This window comes from Eriocheir sinensis, chromosome 14 (genome assembly GCF_024679095.1).
Source record: "Eriocheir sinensis breed Jianghai 21 chromosome 14, ASM2467909v1, whole genome shotgun sequence".
Taxonomy (NCBI): Eukaryota; Metazoa; Arthropoda; class Malacostraca; order Decapoda; family Varunidae; genus Eriocheir; species Eriocheir sinensis.
The window spans coordinates 16,913,221-16,935,761 of NC_066522.1; the positions used below are offsets into that span (position 1 = coordinate 16,913,221).

General features: G+C 44.2%; 1 protein-coding gene and 1 long non-coding RNA gene across 3 annotated transcripts in view; one reads left to right on the top strand and one right to left on the bottom strand.

Moving 5' to 3' along the window:
• The window catches only part of LOC126998575 (hemicentin-1-like), a 95,364-nt gene that overhangs the window by 55,985 nt on the left and 16,838 nt on the right, over positions 1-22,541 (top strand). The window contains exons 3-6 of the mRNA XM_050860390.1: positions 13,027-13,226; positions 16,242-16,370; positions 17,224-17,601; positions 21,853-22,007. Of these exons, the coding sequence (XP_050716347.1) occupies positions 13,027-13,226; positions 16,242-16,370; positions 17,224-17,601; positions 21,853-22,007 (862 nt within the window). The remainder of the gene's footprint in view (positions 1-13,026; positions 13,227-16,241; positions 16,371-17,223; positions 17,602-21,852; positions 22,008-22,541) is intronic.
• Positions 1-22,541, bottom strand: part of LOC126998576 (uncharacterized) — a 198,295-nt gene that overhangs the window by 30,971 nt on the left and 144,783 nt on the right. The gene's annotated exons all lie outside the window — the stretch shown is intronic.

Consider the following 22,541-nt stretch of genomic DNA (forward strand, 5'->3'; position numbering starts at 1 on the left):
GGAGAGAGATGAAGTTGGAGAACGAACGAGAACGGATAAGACCGAAAAGAATAAGAAATAGAGAAAGTAAATATAAGAGAGAGAGAGAGAGAGAGAGAGAGAGAGAGAGAGAGAGAGAGAGAGAGAGAGAGAGAGAGAGAGAGAGAGAGAGAGAGAGAGAGAGAGAGAGAGAGAGAGAGAGAGAGAGAGAGAGAGAGAGAGAGAGAGAGAGAGAGATAGAGAGAGAGAGAGAGAGAGAGGAGAGAGAGAGAGAGAGGAGAGAGAGAGAGAGAGAGAAAAGAGAGAGAGAGAGAGAGAGAAGGAAGAAAGGTAAGGGAAGGGAAGGAAGGAAGGAAGGGAAGGAAGGAAGGGACAGAAGGAAAAGAAAGAGAAGGTAAGGGGAGGTAAGGAAAGGGAAGGGAAAGGAGGAAAGGAAGGGAGGTGAAGCAAGGTAAAGTGAGGGGAAGGGAAGACCAGGTAAAAGGGAAGGGGAGGGGAGGGGAGGGGAGGGGAGGGGGTGGGAACATTGCAATCCACGTCTCGAGCCTGGGGGAAAAGGTTAAGGTTCCGTCGGAGTATCGGAAAGCCGTAAAATAAAGCCTCGCCTTCAAGCTTTCCCGGAACTATGTGAATGAAGGTGACAAAAAAGGTGTTCTCTCTCTCTCTCTCTCTCTCTCTCTCTCTCTCTCTCTCTCTCTCTCATTAATAAAGGAGGCTGGGCATGATGGAGGCCAACAGAAGTATGCATGAAGCGGTCCTCGTTCTGGCGTTGCTGTATGGACGTGAACTCTTGTGCGGCATAAGCAGGAGAAGTCAAGGGTTGCAGCGGGCGAGAAAACATCCAGGAAACATGTTAGCGAGGCGTAGGATGTATAGGACGTGGGAGGAAGCGTGGGAGACATAGAATACTGGTCTCATGAAGGTGAATAAAAGAATGTGCGCTGAGATGAAAAAAATGTGAGTTGAGGTGTGTGTATGACGAGTGAAAAGATGGAAAAAACATGATAACTGAGGGTAGGATGTAAAGGACGTGGGAGGAAGCGTGGGAGACATAGAATACTGATCTCATGAGGGTGAATAAAAGAATGTGTGGTGAGATGAAAAAATGAAGAATCTGGCAGGTGTTTTTCTTATAGTTTATGAAGTGCTCATGTATAGGGCATCCCATTTTCCTTTGAGATTACTCGTTCTCCTATAATTATAAGTATTTCTTCGCTGACTTAGAGATTAAAAAGCCGCTTTGTTCATGTGGAAAACGAGACTGAATGATGGTGAAAAAAGTTAATAATGACAACAGGATTTGATAATAAGTTGATAATGAAAGATATGATTTGCTATGAAGCGTTGAGTGACAGCCAACCAACAGAACGAAAAAAAAAGAACGTGTGACTAAATTGACGCTCTTTACGATATTTCAACGCGAGAACCTGACACCTCTTAAACCCTCCCCCCCCCACACACACACAAACACCTCCCCCCCACACACACAAACACCCCACCCTCTCACACCTACCCAGACAATCCAACACACGGGCAAACACACAAAACAGCGAGTCATACGGCGAGTTAAAACACCCGCAAGAGTTATGGGCTGAGGGAGTGGAACAGATGGTTAGTATAAGTCACGGGATGCAACGCAATTAACAAAATTTACCTCGGCCATTACCATTACCATAGTGTGTGCCGTTCACCCTCGCCGTGTTGTCGGGATTATGGAGATGTCAGCCAGCCAGCCCGTGTGTGTGTGTGTGTGTGTGTGTGTGTGTGTGTGTGTGTGTGTGTGTGGCTGCATTCTTTTTTTGTTTTTCTTTTTTTCTCCTTCGCTGGCTTTCTGTCCTTTCTTTTTTTTTTTTTCATTCGTGTAAGTCTGTTTGTAACTCTTTGTCTGACTGCATTCTTTTTTTTCTCTCTTTCTCCTTCCCTTTTATTCCCTGGCCTTTTTATTTTTTTGTGGTTTGTTATTTTTTCTTGTCTAGCTTTCAATCTCTCTCTTTCTCTCCTTTTTTCTTTTCTTTCTATCTTTATTCTTCTTCATTTTCTATTCTTGACCATTTTTTATTTTTCATGCGGTTTTTTATTTTTATGCGCAGCGGTCTGATCCCTTCTAGTCTTCTTTTTTTTTATTCTTTCTTGTTTAAACTTCTCTTGTGTAAATTTGTATGTCTTCTGCCTCTGACTGCATGCTTTCTTTTTTTTTTCTTTCTTCTTTTTTCTTCTTCGCTTTCTTTCCTCTACTTATTTTTCATTTACCGTTTTAATTTTCTGTCTATCCATCTGTCTCTCTTTTTTTCCTTCCCTCTTATTTTTTTTCTTATCTCTTTTTTTTCTCATGCACTCCATCTATCAAATATCAAAGAGAGACCATGTTTTTCGTAATTGTGTTTACGTAATAACTTTTTTCTTTCTCTCTTTACCTGGAAGGAGGAGGAGGAGGAGGGAAGGGAGGGGACTCGCTTCGTTGGAAAAAAATGTTGGCAGCGGACAAATTAACTCACACCTCCCTTATCTAAATTGGAACTCGATGGCACCTCACTCGCTCCTGCCTCTCACTTCGACTTGATATACATAGGCTTCTTTACCCTTCTACACCAACACCTTCCTCTCCCTCTCCTTCCCTCTCTCTCTCTGGACGGAATGGACGGGTATGGGGGGTTAAAAAGGAAGGAAAAATACGATGTTCTCCGAATGGCTGAATGAAGAATGGGAGTTTTCATTTTTCAGTGTATGAGGGAAGAGGTTCGTCGGGCTCTCACCAGGTGGCCGGGCTTTGTGTTGGTGATAAGGGGGATAGGGTGAGAATGGGAAAATGGGAAAAGGATGATGGGTGAGTGGAAGAAGAAGAGGAGGAGGAGGAGGTAGAGTCTGGAGGAAGATTCAGGTAGGAGAGGGGGGGGATGATGAAAGGAAGAAAAGGGTAGAGGAGGAAGGTGAAAAAGGAGAGGTTCAGCTGGAGAGAGATTGAATGAGAGAGGGACGAAGCGAAAGAGGTGGGGGGGTGAGGGACAATCAAAAGGGGGAAGAGGGGAGATGAAGGAGGAGGAGGTGGAGGAAGAGGAAGGTGAAGGAAGAGACAGGTAGCGATGGAAGGAAGGAAGGAAAGAAGAGGGAAAGTATAGGAAGGAGAAGGTCTTATAACGCATGATATGGGTAGGGGAAAAACGATGAAGAGGAGAAAGAAGAGTTATAAGATTCAGTAAAGGGAAGAGAGGGAAGAAAGGAGAGAGAAAGGAAAGAAGCAAAGAACGACGGAGGTAGAAGGAAAAAAGAACAGATAGGTACAGGTAAAAGAATGATGATATAGAGGCGGAGGAGGAGGCAAGAAAAAAAAAGAGAAGGAAGGAAGGAAGGGTCATGAAAAATATCTAGTGAAGGGTGTAGGAGGGATGAAGAGAGGTAAGAGGGAGAGCATGATGATGTGAAGGAGGGGGAAGAAGAGAAAGAAGGAAGGGAAAGGAAAGATATTAAGTGAGGGGGAGGTATTAGAGGGGTAGGGAGAAGGGAGGGAGGGAAGGGGTAAGGAACAATAAGAGAAGGACAAAGAGGGGAGGAAAGGGGGAGGGAGAGAGAGGCAGGTAGCAGGTGAGAATGGAAATTAAGGAGATAGATAACCCTGGACAGACGGCTCAGGTATAAAGGAGGGTGAGGTGAAGAAGGAGGAGGAAGGGTGAGAGGAAAGGAGGAAGGGGAGAGGAGGAGGAGGAGGAGGAGGAGGAGGAGGAGGAGGAGGAGGAGGAGGGGGGAAGAGGAAGGGGAGAGGGAGAGGAGGAGGGAAGAAGAAGGGGAGAGGGAGAGGAGGAGGGAAGAAGAAGGGGAGGAGGAGGGAAGAGGAGGAAGGGGAAGGGGAGAGGAAGAGGGTAATGGTTTCGGCGCAGATGTGATGTATTTCTAAGGTTATATTTTCGCATTTGTTTTAATATCTCGTAAAATATACCCGCCAATTTTTCGCTTTTCGGAAAGATAAGCAAAGTTCTCTCGTAACGACAGGCAAGCTCTTTCGTTTTATCCCAGACAGAAAGAAACTATTGGTAGAAAGAAAATATGACAAAAGATGAAACTGGATAGATGAAAGAAATTAAAAGGGAAAGAAAATATTAGGGAATCCATCTTCGGTTTATCTTAATAATAGCAAATGCGAATACTGGTTAGTTACGAGTAAATGCTTCCTATCCGTAGCGGCGTAATGGTAGCACTAATTGGTTTAAATACGACAGTCTTCTCGGTACCGAAGGATTAACCTATACGAGAGCAATGAGCCGGGATCACTTACTCCTTGCGGGATCAGATTCTAACCTGATTCTGCGGTTGTATGATGTTACTAATTAGAGTTAAAGCAATACAGATTAATCGTGTTTCGAATTAGTGCGCGTTTACATTAGTTTCACTTCGCTTTTGGTCACTCATCTCTACATTCTTTTATGGGAGCAGCGATTAGCGGGCTTGTTTTATCCTCACTTGTATTATTTTACCTTGAGCTGCTTCCTTTACTGAAAAAATAATGTGCGTATGATTTTATTTCCACAAGACACAAACTTTGGAGTAAGACGTCAGGCAGGTATAGGTGGAGAGAAAGGAATAATGAAGTGGAGGAAGTGGAGTAAAAGGAAGCAGGAAAGATATCAAGTAAGGAGAGGTATAGGGGAGGTAAGGAACAAGAGTTGAGTATCGGGACACCTTTCCTCCCGAAATTGACCTCTCTTTTGACCACTCTTCGAAACTCTTTTTTTTTTATGGGGGCAGTGATTAGCGGGCTTTATTTATGATGTTATGGGGGGCCTTTGAGCTGTTTCCTTTGCTGTAAAATAAATGAAGGAAAGAAGGAGGGAGCAAATAGAGAGGGAGAGAGGCACACAATTACACACACAAATTGAAAACGGCTATGATGGCTAAACTCGCGAAATCACACTCAAATGTTTATAGTCTGTATTTTGCAGTTAACTCTTTGAAACGCCAATTCTTTACGCAATTTAATTTTCTTTCCACAAGGCCGACGCCCATTAGCTCGGCGCGTGAATTGCTGGCTGTTAAGCGGCCGCCACTGTTTAGCTCGGGAGGTCGCGGGCAAAATTTATTGGCAACATTGCAATCCATCAGCATAACTCTTGCTTCGGCGGGAGAGTTACGGGGCTCCCCTGGGTGACCCGCGTGTAGTTAACCATTATTTTTTATCATTGTTTAATCTCGTTTTCCGTTAAGTGATCCTTTTTATATCAAATTACAGGTTCTCAAATTTGACTGCCATATTGATATTTTGGGACACAGCGAAATATTTTTTTTCAAACATTAATTTCACTTGTACGTTTCTCATCGTGTGATTGTATTCCACATTTTTATGATTCACCATTGTTCCGATTATGAGCGCCCAAAATTATTTCACCTCTTTTTTGTAATGGAAACCAAGCAATATATGGTTGAATGAAATATACTAAAATGATTGCTCCTGAAAGGGAATAGGTTGAAAAAAATGTCACTTATTTGCATATACTATAATGCCTAATTTTCATTTTTACAGACGCTTTCATTGTCCATCAAATATATTGCTTTTTAAGGATTTACCTGTTACCAACACATCAAATTCTATTAAAGCTCTCGCACATACTATACATCCTAATTTCTCATAGACGTTTTGATTGTTCATTATTTACTTTGATTATTCGTGATTTATCTTTTACCAACATCAGATTAAGCTAAAGTTCTAGAGGAGGATAACTACCTCACTAATAAACACATACTATAAGGCTTAATTTTCATATACAGTCGTTCTCATTGTCTAACATATATTTTGCTTTTCTTTTTTTCAACATCAAATTATTTCAAAGCTCTCGCAGATGAATACCTTACTTATTTACACATAATCTAAGGTCTAATTCCCATCGTGTATCCGCATTAAGTTTCCCCAAGTGAACAAACACCGCGGGGTATGCCAACCTTTACCAGGGTTCGGTCCTGGGGCCAACACTATTCATAATTTACATGAACGACTTAGAAACTGATATCCTAATAAAAGTAGCCAAATTCACCGACGACACCAAATTAGGAGGTACAGTAATGAACAGTCAAAGTTGCGAGAATATTCAATCAGACTTAATAAGACTTGCCGACTGGAGCGAAAAATGGCAAATGAGTTTTAACGTAGATAAATGTAAAGTAATGCACATAGGTGAAAAAAATCCTAACTTTAAATATCAGATTCAAGGACATGAGCTCAGCGAAGTAAAACAAGAAAAAGATCTTGGTGTCATGATCAGTAACACTCTTAAAATGAGTGATCAATGTTCTGCAGCGAGTAAAAAAGCCAATATGATGTTGGGATTAATCTCAAGGAACTTTGATTATAAATCACCCGAACTTATGAAGAGATTATATTTAGTATTTGTAAGACCACACCTAGAATACGCCGTTCAGTTCTAGTCACCGAACTATATCAAAGATTAAGTCTTGCTAGAAAAGATACAGGGACGAGCAACCAAACAAATTCCATCGCTCCGAAACTTGCCAAATGACGAGCGTTTAAAGCGTTTAGATATGTTTTCCCTAAAAAAGCGAAGGATAAGAGGGGACTTAATTGAAGTGTTCAAAATCCTTAATGGATTCGACAACATTAACCCAGATAGTCTATTTCAGAGAGACATCAACACAATAACTCGCAGCAACGGTATGAAGTTAAAGGGAAACCGATGTAACACATTGGTGCGCAGAAGTTTTTTCAATAATAGAGTCGTCGATCACTGGAATAGACTCCCACCGTCAGTAGTTAGCGCATAGAGTATCAATAGCTTCAAGTCTTCATTGGATAAGTACTTCAGGGATATAAGATTATACTGACCCTTCTTCGCATGTTTTCAGACAGATTGCAGCAAGACCTCAACCTAAATCCATATTATTCTCCCCCACAACCTAGATTGCAAGTAGCGTAAGTTAACAATAGAGTAAAGCAACAGTTAATGTCCGCATGACAGGTGGAGTGAGGTGTGGGTGCAGTAAGGTGACAGGTTACTGGTGCGTGCCTAGTACCGCCGGTAAAATGAGGATCAAGCCTCCACCTGTGCCCCTGAAACTACACCTCACCCATCGTGAGTATTAGGGGGGATTCTGGGGCTGCCCTGTGTAGGCCACTCGGCCTCTTCCAGCCTCCCTGTGTTTCCATGTTCTTATGTTCTTATGTAATGAAGTCATTTTCCCCCACAGCTTAGGTTACCAGTAGTGTAAGTTAAGGGTAGTAATTTCCTCTTATTTCTCTCTTTACTGTAAAATTTCCATGTCCCTTTCTTCCTTAAAGGTACATGGTGTTCTCTTCTAACTATTTCCTGCCGGCACGTTGCCGGAGGGAGAGGTGGGTGGGGAAGAGCCTTCATCTATTCTGTCCTGTTCTACCACACGTAGATTACTAGTAGTAGCGGTAGTAAACAGACACCCTCGCCATAGACCGATAGGTCTTCTGGTGTCTGTTCTTCCTATGTATCCTATGTATATTCCTCCTCCTCCGCCGCTCCTGTTTGCTCGCCACTGTAGACACGCGCGCGGAGCCATCGCCGGATATAGCATTGCCGACGCGCGCCAATATTCCCGCTAAATTATTGCCCCACTTCATCTAGTTTTCCATTCAATTTCTCTCTCGCCTAATCTTATTCCCCACGACGCACACACACAATGGGGCACACACACACACACACACACACACACACACACACACACACACGCCACTGGTCTCTCTTCTAACAAACTCGATTGCTTTCATATGCCTCTCTTCTGTTGACCTCCAGCCTACCTCTATGCAATACTTTTTGAGCCACTAAGCTTTTTACCATGTCATTTTTACGCAATGGAAGGTGATTTTTTTTCTATATTTAGTTATTTTTTAGTCTCATTCATTCTGTCATGGAGTATCATTTTACTCGTACTCAACATCGTCACGCTTTGCAAGATAAATTTACGATGCCTGATTGAACTTTAGTTTCTATTGAGCCAGTATCTCCTTTTTTTTTTTCTTTTTAAACCTCTTTTTTCCGATTTCAATACTTGCATTGTTACTGATTTTATCAAAGTTCTCTCTATAAAACCTATCAACCCCCAAAAGAGGTCACGTTTTGCTTTCATATGTTTTTGACAATTTTCTAAGGAACTGTTTCAAAGCCTTCCAGCCCTTCTTTTTTTTTCATTTTAGTTCCCTCTCTCCTTTACGTATACAGCCAACTCAGCAGACAGCACTTTCTTTCCTAAATTTTAAATTCAGTGTTTTTTTCTTAAACTTTTTCTCTTAGCTTTCAACTTTTCTTTGTGAAGCGATCGATGAGAACATTTATATCACTCATCTCTCCTCTCCGGCCTCACCTTCATTCTGCAGGAGTGTGTGGAAATAAGTGTCCTAATACCCCTGAGAAGCTTCTGTTTGAGGACTCCCACTTCCCTTGATGCAGTTTTTTTTCTTCATAAACACGAGAATATAATATCATTTGCGGTAATTAGGTACGAGGCGTTGGTTAGGTCTTTCTGGTGTTACGATTAAGACTAACCTGAGATTACGTGACGTGCTTAACGAAGTATTATATATATGTAATACTAAACTTTGATATATTTCCTGTCGTCCGAACAGAATACTGAACCACTGACTTCAGGACCACTTGTTTATATGTGTGAATGTATTTTTTCTTATTCACGAAGACGAGAAAACACAAAATTCGGAGTCTAGAAATTTGAGAAAGAATGTGCTCCCATCAACAAAGACCATTAGAAGTAGAGAGGACAGACGCAATACTCCAAGCCCACTAGGAAGCAAGAAAGACGTTTACTAACACAACAGAGATGACCCGCGACACTGACCATTAACCCATTAGATATAGAAAGGACAGACACTAAACCCCAAGCCTAATGCGTTTTACAAGATCGCCCACTAGGAAGCAAGACAGAGATTTACTAACACAACAGAGATGACCCGCGACACTGACCATTAACCCATTAGATATAGAAAAGACGGACACTAAACTCTAAACCAAATGCGTTTTACAAGATCGCCCACTAAGAAGCAGGACAGACATTTAGTAACACAGCAGAGGCCGACCTCTTATCTGCAGCACGCGTCGCTTCACTTCCATTAAGGGCAAAGCAAGTTACCCCGTTGAGAAGAGGTGTAGAGTATCACCCACTGAGGAGCACGATAGGAAACAACATCAGCATCCTCGACTCAGACTCAGGTCGGTATTCTTCGACGCTTCCACCTCTCATGTCAACTATTTCCAAAGGCCATAAAGGAGATTACTCGGGTTTTAATGAGTGTTTTTTTACGTTCATGGTACAGAGGATGTGTCAAACTACCAGCAGGGTCATAAAAGTACCCCTGGAAATGCCCCAAAATTCCTACGAAAGCCTTGTCAAATATGCGTGCCTGGGATCCGAAAGGTTTAAGAATACGATCCTCAGATTATCCCTCACAGCATCAACTAAAGACACTGACAGCCTCCCAGTTTCAAAGAGGAGCAATCTTCCGACATCCTCTTACCCTCATAAAGCCCTTCCCTTCCACTCTGTCATTCCGTGTATCATCCTCCGCGTTCACCCCACATTCGCCAACTCCCTCCTTCACGTAACTGCTATAGTGAAACCAGATTGCCGAGACCGTTTTTGGGTTGTCTCCCGCTGGTTGTCTCCTCCCAGCCGCTCTGCCACACATTCTCAACACCTATTTCTTCCTCTCCTATGTTACCTATAGCTACATATGAGGGGAAAAGAGAGGTGTTGGGACGGTGTGGCAGAGCGACGAGGAAGAGAGAACCCGCGAACGCAATTCCATACGGCGCTGTGCATGGCCTGAAGAACATTACAGCAGGATTCGAACTGATGGCAGGACGCGAGATGACTGTTTCTTTCCTCCATTCACCAGTAGCGAATGTTTAGTGGGAAGGAGGTGGAGGAAGAGACAGCTTGCACCCCCCTCCCTTTAACTACCTCCCTCCTAACCCCATCTCTCTCCACTTTTTCCCTCCCTCCCCCTTACCTCTTCCCCCTCCTGACGCAAAAACGATCTCGCCAATCTGGTCTCACGATGACTGTTATTACTGCCGGCCATGTTTCTCTTCCCGCATGACCATCAAATGAGCGTTGCCCGTGATCAAAGACTCTGCGGCGCACAGTTGATTAATCGAGTTGGTTTGATGTGGTTGTCCAGAACGATATTTTGGAATATAAGCGACGTAAACCAGCAAAATATGCCACAAACATTTAATATACTGATCGATCTCCATTAAATCATTCCACCAAACCTTTTTCCTTTGTCGTTACAGTGTTATAATGATTTTTTAACCCGTTGCAACTATCACCTCAACACTTCACATGACGCAAAGTAATATTTGGACAGTTAATGCAGTAGTTCTTCGATAGTGGCATCTCCTAAACACATCGACTATCGCTCCATTCCACCACAAGACGAGAATGATAGGTTCCGTTTGTCCGTCAATTTAACGGATGCCTCACAATTATAATACAATATTTGGTATTACGTTTAATTTGTTGCTGATTTGCTGTACTCCATTCCGAATCAACAGGACGTTTAATTTATTCAATGCATGTTATTGGGCGTCCCGCTGGCTGTCCCGGCAACGTTTAATTTAAGCTGTACATGTTGCGGCGGGCTAATCTGACATCACTGAGAGTTAATACATTTAATTTATGCCAAGCATGTTTACGACTGTTTACTGAATGAAAATTAATGCAACTTAGATTTTATGCAAAACATTGTTGTGCAAATACATTGTAGGATATCGCGAAAGAAAAAAGATCATATATAAGCCCGAAGGAAGAAAATACAAGCTAAATAGGATGAGAAAGAGTAGAAAGAACTATTAAAATTCATCAACAGCAGGAAATTTAGTGATATCCGTAACTGCAAAATTGAAATGCTCCAATAAACTCAAAAGAAAGGGAAGACGCAAGAAAATAACAACATCTGAGCATTAGTAAACATTAGTTGCTTTCTTCTAAATATGATAATGGATATATGTTTCAAATAATATGGAAAAGGTAGTTTGAGGTAAAGGAAACTTCGAATTAAAACAAACAGTGATACAGTTGGAAAAAAGGATGAGGTTGAGGAGAACGAGACAGAATCTAGAAGTTCTTTGTGTAACCACAAATGAAAAAGAAAAATAATTGCGATATGAATTTAGATAAAACTCCGTCTGTGTTGAAAAGCGAAACATTTTGCAGCGCGTCACCAAGAATCGCTAAGCCGGTGTCTGCTCCTGTTCTCACGCATCGCCCGCCTCTTATCTCTCTCAAATGCCACGGGGTAAGAGGATGAAAAGGTGTTCGATGCCATTCGTATTGCTTTTCAGGTTCACGGCTCCTGCTAATGTCCTCGCGTCGGCCTGAGCAGTGATGAGGACAAATGGTACTCTTCGTATAGGAGCGGGACAGAGCACAGCCGGAGGGAATGGCTTGGGTTCTCACGGGAAGGCGAAGAGGTGAAAAATAGCTATGAGAGCAGCTAAAACGATGCGGCAAAAAGCTCTCCAAGTTTCGGGGAATTCATTAACTAAACTTCCTGTATCTTAAGACAATATTGGTCTCATCTAACAAGCGGGGAACCGAAGACCAATTATCCGAGGGGACTTAGTAAAGCTTCAGTTGTGGTGATCTTAATTTTTCATTGTTGGGGAAAAGAGAGAAACTGCTTGATATCGCTACGTTGCAGATCTCGTAGACAGTAAGTTTGGATACGTTAGTAAGGCTTGAGTTGTGGGGAAACTTATATTGGAGGGGAAATAAAGTGTATCTCGTAAGGCACGTTGCAGATTTAGCTTTTGATTCGCTATACTGCATTTGTAACATGAGATTTGGTAAAGGGTGAGGAGAGGAGGCGTGCAGCTGAGTCCCCTTCCTAACCCTCATCGTGCTGTCATGTTTCCGCTGTCCACTCCTGCTGACGATCCCTCCACGGCCCCGACTCTGCCCCCATCGTTGTCTCCTTCCCCTAGCATGTTATGGCCCTTCCGTCCTTGACATTCTCCCTCTCTCTCTGTTTCTTATCTATCTATTTATCTGTCTCTGTCTTTGTTTCTTTATCTGTCCGTCTACATTTCTATCTGTCTCTGTATTTCTATCTATTTGTTTCTGTCTCTCTGTCATGCTCTGTCTGCCTGTCTGTCTGCTTGTCTCTCTCTCTCTCTCTCTCTCTCTCTCTCTCTCTCTCTCTCTCTCTCTCTCTCTCTCTCTCTCTCTCTCTCTCTCTCTCTCTCTCGCAACCCTCGCAGCGTGCCGGCCATTACATTACCCTGATGGACGTGTATGGGTCTGCCTGCACGGTGGCGGCGGCTTGTTGCCCCCTAAAATAATAAACAAACACGTTTTTAACAGAATTCAACACCATATTTTTCCGCCGAACTGGGCCAAAAAACGACACATTGACTTTTTTTGGGAGAGGGTTGTTTTAACTGAATCAGGCGAGGGAATTAATTAGATATGGGACTGGTGGAAAAGAGTGGCGAACCCTTACGTGTACATGCATCTCTACACACACAGACTGACCCACCTACACACACACACACACACACACACACACACACACACAGGTTTTTTGAAGAGGGTACCACACCTCCACGCACGCCTATAGCTATGCACACGTTTGTTTTATAAGAGCATACTGCAACTTCAAGCATGTTTAAACGTGTTCACAAAGAAGGAGGGTAGCCACTTCACCTTCACCCACGCTTATACACCCACACAAACTCGTTATAAAAGGATCCCTCATCTTCACACAAGCCCCACCCACACACAGGTTAATTAAGAAGGTATCAATACTCTATTCATGCTTATACGTATTCACAAATAGGGTAATTCACCTTCACCCACGTCTATGCACACACAAGCTCATTAAAAAAAGATACCGCACCTCCACGGATGTTTCTTTACCCACACAGGTTAGTTAAGGGAAGGTATTAAACTCCATTCTTGTTTATACGCAATCACAAACAAGGAACTTCACACACCCACGTCCATACACACACAGGCTCGTTAAAAAAGGATACCGCACCTCCACGGATGTTTCTTTACACACAGGGTGGACGAGCGACGCGGGGAGGAGGCGCGGTGGTGGGACGAGAAGGTGCTTGGGTCCCGGGCTGGGCTACGAGTGGGCACAGTAACGGCCATCCTCAGCCTCACCGCCCTGACTCCCGCCGACCAGGGACTATACACCTGCAGGGTCGACTTCCGCCTGCAGCCCACCAAGACCACGCGCGTCAGCCTCACCCTGGTCGGTAAGTCTGGCCCTCGAGTTCTTCTTTGTTCCCCTCACAATGCCCTCGACAACCGGCGCCAACGCTGGTGAGCTGCACGACCATTAATTGTGCTCCTTAAAATGTAGGTGCAGTGTGGAAAAAGTAGTGTTTGTGTGTGTGTTTGTATGTGTGTTTGTGTGTGCGAGTCTTTCCATCGCCTCCTTGCTGGTGTATAATCTTCCTTCCATTGTGTTCCTGCAGTCTTCTACACGCTTGCCTCCCGCCCCCCCGCCGGCACCCACACAATGGTTTTATTCTATACGTACACACACACACACACACACACACACACACACACATGCAAACTTCTATAATCTTACAATACGCATTTGAATAAGATCCTCCTCTTCCTCCTACTCCTACTCCTCATCTTCAGCTATCATTTGCCCAATACATCAAAGAGGTCTTCCCCAACGTAATCCACCTCTCTGTCTGTTAGTGTAGTCCATCCTGCTCCAACAAATCCTCTCGTATCATCTTTCTATTTGTCTTTGTCTTCCTTCATTACAACAATTTCAGGGTTGCTACTGTTACTTCGGCTACTTATCTCTTATCAGCTGTACACATCATATGACCTGCCCACGTCCATTTTTAATTATAATTCGTCAACTTCTGTCTCTTCCGTAATCCTTGATGCTCGCTTCCAATCCCTCCACACAAAACAGAGGTCGCGTCTGACAAAACTCGCCTCATCTCCATCTTTCTTGGCAGTCCAATCTCGCTTCGCCTTCACGCGGGCTCTCCAGGCGACGTGCAGCCCATCACTCTCTCTTGCGTCTGTGTCACGACTTCGACACCCCTCATGCATTGCCCTTCTCGTACCCTCGTCATTTGCGCCTGTAACTAATGGGCCGGCTAAGGATAGATAGCAAGAGAAAAAGATAGATCGAGAGACAGACAGACAGACAGACAGACCGATAGATAGATAGATAGATGGATGGATGGACGGGTAGGTAGACAGATAAAGAGAGAAGGAGAGAAAAAAAGTACTGTAACTAATGGGCTGGGCAAGGATAGATAGCAAGAGAAAAAGATAGATCGAAAGACAGACAGACAGATAGATAGATAGATAGATAGATAAATAGATAGATAGACGGATGGACGGATAGGCAGACAGATAAAGAGAGAGGGAGAGAAAAAAAAGTACTGTAACTAATGGGCTGGGCAAGGATAGATAGCAAGAGAAAAAGATAGATCGAAAGACAGACAGACAGATAGATAGATAGATAAATAGATAGATAGACGGATGGACGGATAAGCAAACAGATAAAGAGAGAGGGAGAGAGAAAAAAGTACATGTACCAGCAACAACATCAACGAAAAAACCCTGAATACTATCAAGCCACTGTGAATTCCCGCGCTTAATTAAAAAGTAGAGGAAATAAATTGTCTGAAGGGCTCCCGGTGCACCTGCCTCATTCTTCCCCACGGCACACGGAAAATGGGAAACAAACAACGCGGCATGAAACACAGCAGGCGGGACGCGGCAGGGAGGGCGGGCACCATCCTCCCTCTCCAGGCCTACACACCACCGGCTGATTCTCGCCCACCCCTACCCTTCCCCGCCTTCCGCCGCACACACCCGCCCACCCCTTCCATTCAGCGAGACAGTGACTATAATAACACAACTTAAAACGTCAATTAAGAAGATGAATGGCCGTGCGCACTGTGGCTGACGAACCTCCCCATGCGGCTGTCCTCAACTGCGTGGCCCGCCAGCTCAAGAGACAGCCACTTTGCTAGAAACGTCGCTTTGTCGGTGAAATGCGAGTCACAGATCACTGAGGGAGTTCGGTTGGTGAGATGAGTGTTTTCTCGTTCGTTGTTTTTTGAGTCAGCTAGTCCGCGTGATGTGCAAACCCCTGCCACGCCTCCCTTCCTAAACCCCACTGTTGTAGAGATATATAGATAGAGAGAGAGACAGAGAGAAGAGAGGAGAGAAGGGGAAAGGAAAGCAAGACGGAACAGTATCAAGAAAACAAAAGGCAATGAGGGTAGGAGAACAGGCAAGACGGGGAGACAAATACAGAAATAAAGGAAGGAAGGAAGAGAAACGAAAGAGTAACTCCGGTGGTTCTTTATTCAGACTCGAGAGGTTTGTTCCCGAGAGTAAAAGACGACGTAGTGCTCGCGGCGACAGTCCATGCAACATAAAAAGGAGTGCCACCAAATGAAGGCTCGTCATTAAAGGATAATTCACTTAACTTCCGTGCCCCCGTCCCTCTCCTGCCTCTCATCCCGCCACCCACATGTTGAAGAGAAGCAAGAAATCAGTGTATGTGTGTGTGTGTGTGTGTGTGTGTGTGTGTGTGTGTGTGTGTGTGTGTGTGTGTGTGTGTGTGTGTGTGTGTGTGTGGGTGTGGGTGTGTGTGTTTATCGTCATCGCACAGCATCAAGAGACTCCGCATCCTTACCCTAAACAAACACTCCCTAGAAAGTGAAAGCAAACAACCAAACAAACGAAAATTACCGGCAAGCGTTCCAGTTATGCAAAAAAGGTCTTTACACGAAAACGAATTCACATGATTACACACACACACACACACACACACACACACACACACACACACACACAAACGCCTCCCTCGCCATGCCGTCAGACACAGCAACTTACTGATACTTATCCGTGCAAGGACGGAAAGGTACAGGAAGAGCCCCATCCCTACCATTGTAAATTTAATAAACAACAAGTAACCATATGAGAGATTTATATTCATGTTTATATTAGATTAATTTATATTATATAATTTTAAGTTCATATTTATATTTTATGTACACTAATGCATCTATGTTTAACACGTAAATTTTCAACCTCTGGCTGCACACCATATGGATAAACCGTTTACTATTATTATTATTATTACACACACACACACACACACACACACACACACACACACACACACACACCCTCTCCTCCCACACGCACAGTCACCTCTCCGCCTCACTCACCCCCTACATAAAGTAACCACCCCCTGTCCTGCCTCCTAACAGTTCCTCCGGAGGGCGTGAGCGTGCTGGAGGGCGCCGGGGAGGGAGCGTCGCCCAGGATCTCCTCCAGCAGCGTGGTGGGACCCTACCTGAGCGGGGAGACCGTCACCCTCACCTGTACTGCGCGAGGAGGTAAGGTTCTTGTTGTTGTTGTTGTTGATGGTGTTTCTGGAGGTGGTGGTGACGATGATGATGATGATGATGATGATGATGATGATGATGATGATGATGATGATGATGATGGTGGTGGTTGCGGCGGCGGTGGTTGTGGTGTTGATGTTGTTGGTTGTAGAGAGCGTGTGGGGAGAGGGGGGGGGGATTCTTCTTGATGCCTTGTAATGATTGTAGTAGTAGTAGTAGTAGTAGTAGTAGTAGTAGTAACATAATGAAGGTTAGTAGCGTTAAATGGTTATAGTCTTGCCAGCCGGCGCGGTGGAGGCAACACAAGCTCCTCCTGAATACGAGATTTCGGAGCGGAGGAAAAAAAAGAACACTGCGGAAAAAGGCGCGTTGATCATATTAGTTTTTTTTCTATTTTTTCGGAAAAGGAACGAAAAGCAATCTGGGAAGAAAGTGGCTGACTGCCGCTTGTATATTGAGCTTAATTCTGGGAGGACTGTATGATGTTTTTTTTTTTGTATTAGCGCCGAAGAGAGAAAGTTAAAGTTAAATAAAAAAATATTGTCGAAGTTCAAAGAAATTTTCGAAGGAGAACTGATTTCACAACGCAGCGAAATTCAATCATAATTGTTTTCAAACCGGCTTTCTTTGCATCATGGCGTGTGGGATTACGAGGCAGTGCGCTGGAGGGAAGGAGGGAGCGAGTGAGGGAGTTTGTGAGGGAAAAGCGGATGGGGGTCGGGGTTATGAGCACGGGCAAAGGTGGCGGAGGCAGAGAGGCAGAGGAGGTGATGAGGTGGCAGCAAGAGCCCTAAAGCGGATTAAACAATAAATCATGACATTCTCTTTTTCTTCTTGCCTGCAGGACGCCCGCCTCCGAGTGTCGTCTGGCTGGGCAACGGCCGCCCCCTTGACACCATAATGGAGTCCCTCGCGACGGGCGGCACCAGCGAGGGTCATAGCAGCTCTGAAGGGTTGAGTCCCGCCACGCAGAAACCAGCGCCGCCCGCCACGCTCCTCCTCACGAGGCCACAGAAAGAGACTGAGACACCCAGCACGGCCTCTCCCACGCCCACCACGGCCCTCCGCCCCTGGCCAGGCCTAGGAGGAGCAGCGACGCCCTACAACACCCTCACGCTGGGGCCGCTAACCCGGGAACACCTGCACATGCGTCTCACCTGCCAGGCGGTCAACTCCAACCTGACGCGGCCCGCCTCCCTCACCCTCACCCTCGACATGAACCGTGAGTATGACAACCCGACCCCCACTCATAGCTTTGATTTTGTGAGTTTTTTTTCTCTTTTTTTATTATTATTTATGGAAGAGGAGGCAGCTCAAGGGAAAACAAGAGAATACAAAATAAGCCCATTGAGTAATGCTCTTATTATGTTATGTTTATTCAAGTAACAGAATAGGTGCGTTATTTTCATTTTTTTTTTTTTTTGGTGGAGGGGTTTGATGGCGCAACATTATACTTCTGATTCCTTCCACTCCGTCATGGGTTTCCTTACTCTAATGTAAATATATGTGTTCAGCCGTGTCTAGATCCGGATGCTTTATTGCGTAACACTGCATCAGTAAATAACATACCGGTACTTAATTCTAAATGCAACTATACGGGTGTTAAACTTAAGCACAACTCTCTTCAATAACCCGAACTTGACTAACTTGTTCTTATGATCTTGAGGCCACGCTGCACTCGAATTTCTGCTCTAGCTCATCCCATTACTGTCAAAATCCTTTATGCAAGAGTTAACCGGCATCTTTATTCTTTCATCCCTTTCACTGGTAAACTCTGAAACAGCCTTCCTTCATCTGTAATTCATCTTTCCTACTATTTGACCTCATTCAAGACACTTCTCCACCCGAAATTGACCTCCCTTTTGGCCACTCTTATCTACTTTTAAAGGACCGGTGCTTAGATTTTTTATTTATTTATTTATATTTTCCCTTGAGCTGCTTCGTTTCCTGTAAATAAAAAGGCAGGTTCAATGCAGTTGCCAGATGATATCGTATTCACAGCATTGTACTTATCATTTTTAATCCTCAAACTCTCGTACCTACCCAAATAACGATAGAAAATTAAAATTAGCGTTAAAACTCTTATTTATTGATGGTTTTCTTTGCTATACCTATCGGTTAGGAACTACGAAAATGCAGTGCAATGAGTACGATAATTTGACAACGCTGCTTCAGGGGCGTTATGGGTTCTGAAACTAAGCCGGAACTTCGAAAAATCTGCAAACCCTTTTTTTCTTTTTCTCTCTGCCGTATTCACAACCTCGGCACCATCACCTCACTCGGTAATACTCAGCACGCTTTTATTGTCTTGCTTCGTCCTCCCTGCATGGTCGGTAGTCCTAAGCCCGTCTACGAGAATTCAAGCCTTACCGCAGCGCAATATACGGGTGTGAGATCTGATACGCGTCTTTTATGTTTCCTGTACGTGTTCGCTATGTGCCATTACGCCCGCGTGAATCTGTTTTCCTTTTATACCGAAAGAAATTTGTGTAAGACTTCATATTTTGGGGGTATGTGAAAGGGAGAAAAGGGTGGAAAAAGAAAAGATAGGTATAGAAAAGGAAAGAAAGAGAGGAGAGAAAAGGAGAGAAAGGAGGAGAGTGAATAAAGATATCAAAGAGAAGGAAAATGTAGCGGTGATATGAACTGAATGAGAAAACTGAGACTTGGATGAAAAAGACAGGAATGAAAGAGCGACGGAAGAAGACGGTGAAGAGAAAGTGATTGTGGAAGGAGGTGAAAAGGTTGCGTGAATGGAAAGATAGCTAGCTAGATAGATATAGAGAAAAGAGGGGAAAGAGGGAAAATAAAGGAGGAAGGGAGGGCAAGATGAAATGGCATTAAGAAAACAGGAAGAAACGAGGGTAGGAGAACACAGGCAAGACGGGGAAACTAATACAAAAAAGAAATAAGGAAGAAAGAGCAACGAAATATAAACAAATAAAGAAAGGAAGGAAGGAAGGACGGGAACCGAAAGAAAAATATAAAAACGAAGAAGGGAAGAGAGAGAAAAGAGGGATAAACACATATACAAAGAAAGGAAGGGAAACGAAAAAAAATATATAGAAACGAAGCATGGAAGAAAGAGAAACGAGAGATAAATAAAGGAAGAAATGAAGGAAGGAAGGGAGAAAGAAAGAGAGAAAGAAAGGATAAGAGGAAAGTTATTACAAAGCTCTACGAGGAAGAGAAGACGCCGTTACTTCAATACGAAAACAATGAAGAAATACACGAAACTAGAAGCGAAATGAATCCCTACGCACAAAACATTACGCAAATTGCTCCCGCCTTCTTCTCCCTTCTCGCGTATCCGTCGCTTATGAATCCTTGTGTGACCTTACGTGACCTCCGTTGACCTTTATTACGCACGTTATATCGCCTCACAGGGACATTCGTACATACGGGAAACTCATCATCTACTCACATGCTCAGTCGCGTGTAGAGCTTAAGTGTTTGTGGATGATATATGAGGATAGTTATGTTGATGTGTATGCTGGAGTGCGTGGTAGTGCTAGGATTACACAACACACACACACACACACACACACACACAGGTATTAATGTAAGGCCTTCCGTGTCCTCCGCCTCCAGGTCTTCCTCTTCCTCTTTCTGTTTTTGTTTCTGTTCTTGTTACTGTTATTGTTTCTCTTTTTGTTCCTGTTTTTATTCCTGTTCCTGTTCCTGTTCCTCTTCCTTCTCTTCCTCTTCGTCCTCGTCGTCGTCCTCCTCCTCCTCTTCCTCTTCTTCATTTTCCTGTTCTTGTTATTGTTCTTGTTCCTTGTTCCTCTTTTTGCTCCTGGTTCTATTCCTCTTTTTATTCCTCCTCCTCTTCCTCCTCCCCCCTCTCCTCCTCCTCCTCCTCCTCCTCCTCCTCCATCCTTTCCACATCCCACTCACGCCTCATAACTCTCGCATTACCATTAGTGTCTCTCTCAAAGGCCTTAAAAACACCACTTCATCTTACGACAATGAATATAGTTGCGCTCTCTCTCTCTCTCTCTCTCTCTCTCTCTCTCTCTCTCTCTCTCTCTCTCTCTCTCTCTCTCTCTCTCTCTCTCTCTCTCTCTCTCTCTCTCTCTCTCTCTCAACTACATACGCGCGCCCTCTTAAGCTCTATCCCGAAAGCAGCTCAATATTATTAGTGTAGGAAACGTTTCCGACGATCCCTCTTTATTGGAAACGAGATCGCCTTACCTCTAATGAAGCGTCGCTACTATTCGTGGGAGCCGCTACTAACGAGCAAAGTTTTCCCTCCCATACACCTGCGCAAGACGGGGCCGGCCAGGTAAGGTGGTGCTAAACATAGGGTTGGGGCTCATTATTTTGCGACCATTATTGTTCGCAGCGTTGAACTCCTCTTGGGGTTTTACTTTTTTTCTTCGTTAGGTGTGTCTTCGTCTAATTCTCTCTCTCTCTCTCTCTCTCTCTCTCTCTCTCTCTCTCTCTCTCTCTCTCTCTCTCTCTCTCTCTCTCTCTCTCTCTCTCTCTCTCTCTCTCTCTCTCTCTCTCTCTCTCTCTCTCTCTCTCTCTCTCTCTCTCTCTCTCTCTCTCTCTTGTACCTTTTTTTCCTCCTCTCATCGTTTTTTTTTTCGTCTCCTCATTTTATTTTTTTTTCTCCATTTTCTCCTCTTCGTTATGTCTCTCCGTCTAATTATCTCTCCCGTACCTTTCCTCCTTTCCACGTCTTTTTTTTTCGTCTCCCTTTTTTCCTCCTTTTTTTCCCTTTTTACTCCTCTTCGTTATGTGTCTCTCCGTCTAATTATCTCTCTCCTCGTACCTTTCCTCTCTTTTTTTTAGTCGGGTCTTATTTACTTCCTTCGCTTAATCTCCAATCTTCTCCTTGGCTTCATTTACTTCGACTCTGTTCTCCTCTATGTTCAATTTTCTTTCCCTTTCTTGCTTCTTGTTTTTTGTTTTTGTTTTCTGTTCTATCGCCAACTGGTTTTCATTTACTATTCTCTAATTTTCTTCTCCTCCCTTGCTTTTTTTTCATTAAATCTCTAACTTTCCTTTCCTTCCTTGTTCTCTCGATTTTATCCCTACGTTTCTTTCCCTTCTCTACTTCCATTTAATATCTACTTCAACTGCCTTCCTTCGTCCCTTCTTCTAATCTCAAAATCTTTTCCCTTTCACGTCCCTTTTTGAATCACCAACCATTTACCTTCCCTGTCTACCTCTAATTCATATTCTACTACCCCTCTCATCTCCTCTTCCGTCTGATCTCTAAGCTCTTTCCTCTTCTTCAATAGTCACTACACTGTCTTTCTCTGCTTCTATTCGTCCCTTCTAACTCCCTCTCTCTTTCTCTTCTCGTCATCAGATCACTATGCTTTCTCCCCTGCACTAACCACTAAACTTTCTCTCTTCCTCTTCTTCCCCCCTAAATTCCTCTCCATCACTACTCACTACTCTGTCTCTCTCTCCCTCTCTTCGTCCCTTCTAACTCTCTCTCCCTCTCCTTGTCTCCCTCAAGTGCCGCCCCTGAGTGTGGTCATCCAGGCGCCGGAGCCGTGGCCCCTCACCGCCGGCCGCGAGTACCTGGTGCTGTGCGTGGTGACCGGTGCACGCCCTCCCCCGGCCGTCACCTGGTGGTTCGGCCATCAGCGGGTTCTCCAGTCTTCCATTGAGGTGGGTAAAGTGTGTGGGTGTGTTATCTATTTACGTTGACTTCGAGGATATGCTTTTCCGTTTTCTCCCCTCTCATTGCCCAGTTAAAAAGCACGTCGCGGTCCCTATATGTAGCTCAGACTGAATTTGATTGGTGAATGCTGAGAATGATTGAATCTTAGGTATTGGTGGCTGCTGGTTTTCTTTCCTTGCTGGTGCGAATAGAATATAAACACCCATTGTCTATATATGTGATTCTGAGTCAGCCTGCAGGTGTCAAACGTGAAGGATAGACGATAATGTACTCTTAATCGACGTATACTGGCGTTAAGATGGTTTGTTGTGCTTCTTCGGAGTTCTAAAACGATCAACTGAAAAGAATGAGTTCGTCTGAATGAACTGGGCGGAATGTGTTCTTTGTGGCGCCATTCCCTCGGCGCCTGCGGCTTCACGGGCGTGCCAGATTGAGACTCCTTCGCTAAAAGTGGACTGAGAAGCGGCCGTTCCTCCTGAGACGCGGAAAACACGAGGCCGGCCGTTTGCACCTGACACGCC